Source organism: Cinclus cinclus, chromosome 1 (assembly GCF_963662255.1).
Source record: "Cinclus cinclus chromosome 1, bCinCin1.1, whole genome shotgun sequence".
Classification (NCBI taxonomy): Eukaryota; Metazoa; Chordata; class Aves; order Passeriformes; family Cinclidae; genus Cinclus; species Cinclus cinclus.
In genome coordinates, this window is record NC_085046.1 from 141094320 (window position 1) to 141104133 (window position 9814).

At 48.2% G+C, this 9814-nt stretch overlaps 1 protein-coding gene across 1 annotated transcript; it reads left to right on the forward strand.

The window, feature by feature from the left end:
- Positions 1–415: 415 nt before the first annotated feature.
- TRIB1 (tribbles pseudokinase 1) lies at positions 416–4277 on the forward strand. The gene is made up of 4 exons (XM_062514956.1): positions 416–511; positions 790–1119; positions 1511–1803; positions 3809–4277. The coding sequence occupies exons 1-4, from the start codon at positions 416–418 to the stop codon at positions 4275–4277; spliced, it is 1188 nt and encodes a 395-aa protein (XP_062370940.1).
- The last annotated feature ends 5537 nt before the right edge of the window (positions 4278–9814 follow it).

A 9814-nucleotide genomic window follows, 5' to 3' on the forward strand; every position in this document is an offset into this window, starting at 1 on the left:
AAAACTACAGCTGTCTGCTTATTTTTCCGGGGATTATTTGTTATCTGGTTTGGTATGTCCTTCCCCCCCCCCCCCCCCCCATTTTCCATACCAGTCCCGGCTGTAAGTCTATTTACTAGTCCTTTAAAGCCACATTTTTGCGTCTTGTGGCGCTCCTCTCAGTCTGCTCCTCACAACTCACTTCAGCTGCTGGCTGCTGCCTGGCTCTCCGAGCTATTCCTTTTTCGGACAGCAGATATTGTTATAACATGGGAAACACCCAGTGCCAAGTATTTCTGATGGTGCACGTTACGTCTACGCTTATGAGTAAACGCTTATGCTCACACAGCAGCGCCGTGATGCAAATCTTGGGGTGAGGAATGCTTATTTAGTGATTAGTGAAAAGTAAGAACTGAGGCTGGGAACCTGCAACTGTATGGACGAGAGGACCCTGGAAAGGACGGTGGCCTCGTTTTCTCGACATAATCATTTAAGGTCGAAGGGGGGGTCCCCGCCGCCCCACCCTGACCCGGCAAGTCCCGCGGCGGCTCCCCCACCACCCCGCCCGGCTCTGGCTGCGCGACGGGCGGAGCGGAGCAGGCGTGTCCCAGCCTCCCTCCTCCCATTTCCCCGTGCGTCAGGGCCGGGAGGAGGAGGAGAATCACCTTTTTTTCCCTTCTTTCTTTTTTTTTTTTTTTTTTAAAGCCTCCAACTACTTTAGCGCGGACTCGGCAGCAGATGGTGGACACGGCCCGAGGTTTCGGCGGGGAGAGCGAAGGGATGCGCCCAGCGCGCAGAGCCCGCCTGTAGCTCCGCGCCCGCTCCGCTCCCCCCATGAGCCGCCCCGCGTCCCTGCTGCCGGCCGCCCGCTGCCGCAGCGCCCCGGCCAAGCGCCTCCAGCCCCTGCACGACGGCCCCGCCGAGGAAGCGCCGGCCGCCAAGTGCCCTCGGCTCGCCGAATGCGGCCCCCCGGACTGCTTGAGCGCTCCCGGGTCACCGTGTGCTCCCGCGTCTCCCGCCGGCGGCGGCGGCGCGGCGGGTCCCAGCCTGATCGCCTCCTACCTGCTGCTGCCGCTGGCCGAGCGGGAGCAGGTGTCCAGGGCGCTGAGCGTCAGCTCGGGCCGGGAGCTGCGCTGCAAGGTGAGCAGGAGCTGCGCGGGTGGGGAGCGGGTCCTGCGGGGACAGCCCTGCCGAACATCCATCCATCCATCCATCCTCCCTCCCGCTGCTCCCCGGCTAGGAACGCCCGGCCAGCCCCCGGCGGCGTTTGTGCACCCTGCGAGTGAGCTGGGACTCCGGCTTACCTCGGAGCGCCTTCCCCGCAAAGGCGGCGGGAATAGTGCTTTGTTTTAGTTTCGCCCTAGCCTTTCAATATAAAACGAACAGGAAGGGTCTGGTAGCCGCTTCTGCCGGTCCTGCCGAGCCCTGGCTCCCCTCCAGCTCACTCGTCATTGTTTGGGGAGAGTTGCTACGCGAGCTGCTGCTTTTAACGCCCTTGAGAATGAATTTGGGTTTAATTTCCTCTATATAGGTGTTCCCCCTCAAACACTACCAGGACAAGATCCGACCTTACATTCAGCTGCCGTCACACAGAAACATCACCGGGGTTGTCGAAGTCATTCTCGGGGACACCAAGGCCTACGTGTTCTTTGAAAAGGACTTTGGGGACATGCACTCCTACGTGAGGAGCTGCAAGAGGTTGAGGGAAGAGGAGGCTGCCCGGCTGTTCAAGCAGATTGTCTCTGCTGTAGCTCACTGCCACCAGTCAGCCATCGTACTTGGTGACCTCAAGCTCAGGAAATTTGTCTTCTCTAATGAAGAAAGGTAAGTAAGTGGCTGTCAGCAGCCAGCCCTGGGGTGAGTGGGGAGGGAGGAATGCCACTTCCAGAGACACAAAAAGCGTCCCAGGGAGTGGAAACAGCCCCGTCAGCCGGGCATCACCTGCGAGCAATCCGAGTAGGTCTTCATCACGTGTGTGCAGTCGGTCACGGATCTCGCCGGTGCGCACTCCCTCTTACTTAGATCTTGACTGATGAAAGGGAGGAAGCTCTCCGGGAGCTTCCTCTCATTCAGCAGTTCAGTGAAACCCGCTGGCAGACAAAGGGATGATAGTTCGGATGCTCGTTAGCGCCAGAAGATGTCATGTGTGCCACTCATTCAAGTGTCAGATGAATAAAAGGCGGAGAGGGAGAGGGGGGAGGCTGAGCTGTTGTGCCGGGAGGAGGAAGCAGCCCGGCTGGGGGCCGGGAGCAGGAGGTCTGAGGAGCTGGAGTTCTGGACCCTCCTCGGGAGAGTTGCCTTGTGACCCACGGTGGAGCCCCAGCACTTGGGAAGGGTCTCCTTGCTGTACCACTCTGCTGATGAGAGTGATGCTGCTGTGCCCTTCGAGGCTTTTATCCCTCCTCCACTGCCGTGCTTCCCATGCCCGTGGATTGTGGGCACACAGAGGAGGGAAGGTAGGACATAGTTAAATAATGCTTTGGGAATCCTGCATCAAAGAAAATCACTTTAGTAAAGCTTAGCCTAAAGCCTAGGTTCGGAGAGGAGATCATAGAATCTAGTTGTTAAATTTAGATTAGGGAAACAATTCAGTATTCCCCTGGAGTGTTTGCTACTCTTGCAGTGTTTCACCCCACGTGGCAGTCAGAAATACAGCAAAATTGACTCTTGACTAGCTGCTTATCCCAAGGAATGTTAAAAAACTAAGTAAAAGCTGTAATGGAATTGTGCTTTATGGCATAAAAATATAATGTGATATTATTGATGCAAAAGAAAAGGGGTTTTGTTTGTTTTGTTAAACTGGGCTAATGATTCTTCAGGATATCTTTTATGAATGTGATAAGAAAATTAACCAGCACTGCCCCTCTGAAACAGAAACAGCCATATGTTGACACGGAAAGAAAACTATTCCTTTGAAGGAAACTATTGCTGCTTTTCCCTCCCATAAGATGAAACATTTGTTGAAATGTTACGTTGCACACAGTCTCGCTCATTTGGAAATAACGTATTGCACAGGCCATGTCATGTGCATCACATTTGGCAAGAAGAGGGTTAAGCAATGGCAGGCGACGCGGGCTCTCGCACAGGTGCAGTTTCAGGGCTCCCGCAGCCAATCCCGGGCCCACGGTTCTCGTTGAGTCATATTTTCCGTTTGCAGAACCAATGGGTATTTGCCGAGGTCAGGCTGAGGACAGGCTGAAGCCAACATATCTACACCCCAGCAGGCTGCCAGGCAGTGCAAAGCCCTTCCAGGGCTGCCTGTTGGCTTCCCTGCTGACGGGAGCTCCCCTTACCCTCCAAAATAGGAGGTTGGGGTGAACCCATCCCCATGCTCCAGAAGGCAAAAAGAATAAATTAAAAACTAAAATGAAAAAAGCCAAATAAAAAGCTCAGGAAAGGCAATGATCCTCACCAACGCAGAGCAGAGCTGGGCTTTGTGGTTTTCGGAATCATGCAGCTGGATGCTGTTTGTTAAAAGCCTGAAGGGCACGTAGTGGCTGTGAGGTGCCATGTCACCAATTAACCCCCTGCAGTAGCACTGCAACCTGCGTGGGTAGACGGCGACTTGGTGTTCCCCAGGAGTCCTCTGTGTTGTTAAAATCCCTGGTTAACAAAAAAACATGAGGGTCACTGAACGCTGGCCCGATGCGCACAGCAGCACTCCCATTACACGTTCCCAGGAGTCTGGGCAACTTCTCGGCTGCAAGATGTGTTTCCTTTCTCAGTGCCAATGTGAGAGAGAATGGGGCCATGGCAGGGGCTTGCTGTGCTAGCTCATGACTGCGTGTTGCTATTTCTCACCTGTGGCTTCCTCTCCTGCCCTCTCTAGAACTCAGCTGCGTCTGGAGAGCCTGGAAGACACACACATCATCAAAGGCGAAGACGATGCGCTCTCAGACAAGCACGGCTGCCCGGCATACGTCAGTCCTGAAATCCTAAACACGACAGGGACTTACTCTGGAAAATCAGCTGATGTGTGGAGTTTGGGAGTGATGCTGTATACCCTCCTGGTGGGACGCTATCCCTTCCATGACTCGGACCCTAGCACTCTGTTTTCCAAAATCCGGCGTGGACAGTTCTGTATTCCTGACCACGTCTCCCCCAAAGCCCGCTGCCTCATCCGCAGCCTCCTGCGGCGGGAGCCTTCTGAAAGACTCACTGCTCCAGAGATCTTGCTTCACCCTTGGTTCGAGGCAGTCTTGGAGCCTGGATATACAGACCAGGAGACAGGAACTTCGGATCAGATTGTCCCAGAATACCATGGAGACAGCGATGATATTAGTTCCTTCTTCTGCTAACCCCGAAATCTCAAAAACCTTGCCGGTTCTTACCTCCGGCAACTTCGTCGGGTCTCATTTTTCCATGTCTGCAAACTCAACAGCAGCTTAAAGTGCCAGTATGGTCAGAAAAGTGACCTTGTCTAAATGAATGCCAACCTGGAGATCTCCACTCCCTAAGTGTATTCAGAGTTCCATCCTCTTGCTCTTCTGGTCAGTCCCACCAGCCCCGGAGGACCTGCGCAGCTTTGTGAGAACTGTCTGGCTCTTGTGCCTCCTGCATCTTCCTCCAGTGGAACTGGTCACATCTTGGCTGCAGAGTCCTATGTCTGACAAGGTGTGGGATGGAAGGGCAGCTCCTTCTGCTTTCCTGCAGCAGCTGCAGAGGTGTGGAATCCTGGCCACAATGTGTAGGGGCAGAGGGGCACATGGCGCACCTCTACCTGAACAAATCTGACAGAAATGGTTAAAAGAAAAATCAACTCGGCGTGCCCCAGCAGCCAGCTCACAAAGCAGCTCTCTGACTGTAAGCACACATTAATGAGGGAAGGAGGTCTTCACCCACCATGGCCAGCTCTGCTCACTGCTGCTCCTCCAGCTGATCCTGCTTTCAGAGGCGTGAAGCTCCTGGATCCACCCGTAAGACAAATCACTGCTGTGGCTCTTTCTGAAGCAGAAACCAGTGGATCTCCCAGCCAGGTCCCCTTTGATTCCATTTGCTGACCAGGAAAGCATTTTAAATAGACTGAAGCCTCGTGTTACCATGGTGTAGCCTGTATAACTTCATGCCCTCAGCGAGCTTGTCAAGTAGCAGGTCTCCTTAGCTCCGAGTGCCAAAACGTATCTGTTTACCAAACCGTAACACTATGGCTGGGGTGCCTTCCCCTGGGAAAGGATAAGGGGTGTTCTTGTACAGTACCCATAAACATGGCCATGTTTTTAACCGGTTTAACTCTTAAAAATACCACATCACCTCCTCTTTCCACCGCTGCCCCCAACAAAGTTAGTCTTAAGAGTAAAATCTCCGTACACCCGTAGCTGATCGTTCAGGTATGCTGTTTGCCTCCAGCCTCCCCCCCTTTTTTTAATTTTTTTTTTTTTATTTTGCATGATTATTCATAGTCTTTCCAATATGTGTGGATAATGAATATATCTGAATCATTAGCTTCCTGGGTTGGGGGTAAGTAAAGCTTAGTCCTGCTTAAAATTACTGCTTCGTTTCACATGTGGCCAGTGGTTTATGCAGAGATGTCCATTCGCCTTAGGCAAGACTGTGGCTTCTGAAATGGCCGTGAGGTGGGTGATGCACGTTCCCAACATCATCCAGTTTGAGTGAAGTAATTTTAAGGGTTAACCCTGGCAATCTGCAGTCCCACCACGCTGCAAGAATACCATGTATACCTCATGGACTGTGTACTTTGTACATACCTTACTGTTTGGGGTTTTCTTGTTTTGTTGTGCTTTGTCCTAATAAGAGGTGTCGAAGAGCAGTTTAATGTGAATTATTATTGGCAATACTAACTTGACAGAATCATGAGCATTAAGAGCAGAGCGCTCCAGCTCTCCATTGCACTAAACCTCTCATGATTGCTTGACATTTGTATCTGTGATACAGTTTAACCCTTCTATGAAAAAACAGTACATTTGTATATATTGGTAGAAAATTCTGCCAGAAAAGCTAAAAACACTATGTCCAGTTTGTACATATGTATATGTCTGTGGAAACCTGGATGATAAAGTCTGACTTGTAGAAAATTTTAATAAACTTGGTTTCATAATGTTTGTCCCCATTTCTTGTGGTGTCTGGAGAGGAATGCAGCTCAATGTGTCTGGTTTAATCTGAGAAAATAGGGTTTGTCCTCAGAGACTTATCAGCTCCTCTATGGTCTGTATATGCATTCCATCATTCCTTAGCCTGAACTCCCCCAACTCAGCCTGGGGTTGAATCCCTAGGGAGAGTGGGGACAGGGATCCTGCCTCTTGTGAGGTGGAAAGGGCTGGGAACATCCCCAGGGTTATGTGAAATTGGGTAGCCCACTCCTCTGATAAGCAAGGGGGAGAGTTTGAAACTCTTGCCTTTCAGCCCATGCATTTGTTTCCCTCTGTGCCCTGTGAGCAGAAGATGCTGTGGCACAGCAGGGCTGTCATCCTGCACCTGTGTGCCTGGTAGTGTGATGCTCCAGCCAGTGGAAAATCCGATCTCAGATGTCTAAAAGTGAGCAGCCAGAAGGAGAGGCAGCACCCAAGAGCATCGGTGTTACAGGGAGCTGGAGCTCTTGGGCAGAGGCTTGACCCAGCTGCTGGGAGGCAGCACGGTGCTCTCATTAAAATAAAGGGAAAGATTATTAGAGCTGCTTTTCTTTGTGGTGAGAAGAGAGAAGTATAAATAGCTGCAGTATCAAGGTTAGAGAATGTGCTTTCCTGAAAGAGATCAAGCCACCCTTGCAATCCACCCGGAGCGGTGAGATCATCGCTCACAAGTGGAAAGGAGGAGGAAGAGATTCTTGATTTTTATTTATACTTTGCCTCATGTTTAACTTTGTCCTTTTACTTGAAATCTGTTCAGCAGAGCAACTGCTTCTAGGCAGCTCCTTGAGCAGGAGCAACTTTAAAAACAGTTTTGCTTTTAGAAGGGGTATGGAAAGTGAAAAGGAGGAAATAGGGACCTGGTCAGTGATAAAGCAAAGTGCACTGACGTTCATGAGTTACCTTGACTCCCACTCCGAGAAGCCAGTGATCTATGCAGTAAGCATATTTTCTTAGCACTTGCTGAGTGAATGTCAGACACCAAAATATCTCAAGTTACTTTACTGATGTCATTCTTGCAAGACTTGTCAAAATATGTGTGCTGCATAGCCTGGCTGATTAAATTACCCCCAGCCCTACCATGCTTTCAGGCTTGGACAGAAGCCCTGATGCATCCTTTCAAAACAACTGCTGGAGGTTTGTATTTTAGTGAAACCTAGAAAACATTCAAAACACTTTTTTCTTCCCCTTGCAGTTAAGTCACCCTTAGCAGGTGAACGTGTAGGTCATCCCATGACTTTGTTTCACATGAGCTGTGCTGCAGAGCAATTAAAATAAATGCCAAATTGTAGTAACATCTGCAAACAGCCTCTGTATTGCTTTAGGGATTATAATGCAACATCCGTTTGTACAGCAGAATAAATTGCTATTGCTTCGTTACCCCATCGTTTGTATTATTGTATACAAAGTTTCAGAATGTGTTGAAAGAACCAGCATATTAAGTGATTAAACTTTGATGGTGGGTGTGAGAACTTTGATTTATGCAATGCACACATTTCTTTTTGAGAGAGTCATAGTTTGTCTATTTTTAAATGGTCCTTTTGGCTGAGAACCACATGAATCTCTTATGTATTCTGCAGACCTGGTCACCATTTTCACCTTGAAATTGCCCTCTCTGAAAAGTGCTGTGAGACTTCAGTCCTCTGTTATTGCTAAAAACACAGGAAAAGTTGAGGTTTTTCACAACATCCTGGTCTCCATCCTAAGCTGGCATCAAACCACCTCCCAGTCAGGATGGATCTTACATCCTAAGTTTGTATTCTTATCAAGTCTCAATACTTCAGATGCATTTTAGGCACTAGTTCAATAATTTCCTTTTGAAGTAGCACAGCCGAATTTGTAAACCAGCTTCCTCTGAAAGTGCCAGGTGAAACAGCCAGCTCAGCAAGCTCAGGTTTAAGGTCAACATCTCTGCCAAGGAGGTGATACTGCTGAGGTTACTTGCAGTCAAAAAGTACTGGTCAAGGTTCAGCTCTACCTATGCTAAACAGTGCCCTGTTTTTAGTAGAACACCTTCAAGTCAGGCAAAGGCACTTCTGCATCAATGTAGCATTTATGAAAGGAAAGGGGTGGAAGAACAGGGTTATTTTACAGATGTACAAGAGGAAAATTCGTTGCCCTTGGCTGGATCACAAAGCCAGTGCAATACTCTCCTCTGGCTCTGCTTTAGTGCACTGAGGGCAGGCCTGACAGATAACCTGAGAAACACTTTTTATTCCAGCAGTGCTGAGTGCACTCTTGTCAAGCAATTCTCAACAGATTATCTCTATAGAAAAGGAAATTTTTCCCCTACTTTTTTTTTGTGCTCTTGCATTCTGTCAGTGAAAAAAGCCCAACATTCAGCATTATGGCAGTGCACAGATTTAGCAGCACAAAGAGCTATCCTATGCAAATACTTCTTACAAAGATGTTTTTCTACTAAGCATTGAGAATAACTTGACATATGACCACAGTCTGAATTAATCCCTTGCAAAAAAATGGCTTCGTTAAATGCAATGTCTCAGAAGTATTGTTGATAAAAGTACCATGAAATTTGCAACAGTTCTTGCCGTGATTCCTCCATAACTTGCAAAATCCTTTTCTCCAAGTGAAATCCAGAGTTCAGATTTCAGATGGGATCAACTTTTGTTGCACCAAAATGAGAAATCCTTCAGGATATGAGTTCACAGCAGCATCTTTTTCTTCTTTTTGTGAAGCTAGCTATTTAGAAAGTGCCTTAAAAACTCATTAGTTTTCATTGCCCTGCATGTATTTATTTACAGTATTTAACCAGCTAAACAAGCTAATGTGCAGCACTTCATTTCCTAATTTGGCTTTGAAACTGGAGCAGCCAAAGTATCAATTACATTCTGTCAAATGCAAACATTAACATAACTGTATGAAGCAATCATGTTTCTAACAACAGCAAGCACTGCCCAGAGGACCAAAATAAATAAAATTCATAGAGCAAGAGGTAACGCTTTTCTCTAAGGCAGGATTAAGGCTGGAGCTTCCCTCTCCGTTTGTCTCGCAGGGCTGTGGAGGCAGCTCCAGCACCGAGGTGGAGGTGATTAATAAGGCACTTGCTCACCAAGGGCACGGTCTCATCACAGCAGGTGTGGATTTCTGCATGCAACTCCCACTGTTATTAATGGTTAATTAATGTGTAATTTGCAGAAAGAGATGAAACTGGGGCCTCGGCGGTGTGTTGTGAGCACACACACAAGCTTATCATTCGAAGAAATATCAGGGTGACACGAAGGGTGGATGACAGAAAATAAGTGTGGCATGAATCAGCTGCCCTGTGTTTATGATACGGTGCTGTTGTGGGAAAACATTCACCTCCATCAACTACCGTCTCCTGCCAACAACAAAAGTTGAGTTTGATAAATTATTAGTGGAGATGTTCTCAGTGGCTTTGCTTAGATTTTACTCCTCTTGCGCAAATTGCAGATTAGGAAAGGATTAAGTAACAACAGTGTGGCTAAAGTATTACACATCGTGCTGGCAGTTAGCCAAAGAATGTAGCATGCAAAAGCTGACATTGCCTAAGAAATCAAATATAGCTCTGGTCACCACAGAAAATGACTCTTCCCCACCACCCAAGGTAGTTGCTCAGTTTCTTTCCTGTCTCACACAGAGCCTTGCACCAGCAAATGTTCATTACAGAAATTTGTTTTCCTTTTCATGATTTTTAAAATTTTTTTCTTAACTTCCTGCTAGTGAAAAAACCATAACCATTTAGATGAATGGCAGAAACCATAAATGTAATT

Bases quoted from the DNA above. Each gene is read 5' to 3' on its own strand.
- TRIB1 (XM_062514956.1), top strand. From the start codon at position 416: ATGGACGAGAGGACCCTGGAAAGGACGGTGGCCTCGTTTTCTCGACAT. The intron at 1,120-1,510 runs GTGAGCAGGAGC...TCCTCTATATAG, and splicing joins GCCGGGAGCTGCGCTGCAAG to GTGTTCCCCCTCAAACACTA. The intron at 1,804-3,808 runs GTAAGTAAGTGG...TGCCCTCTCTAG, and splicing joins GTCTTCTCTAATGAAGAAAG to AACTCAGCTGCGTCTGGAGA.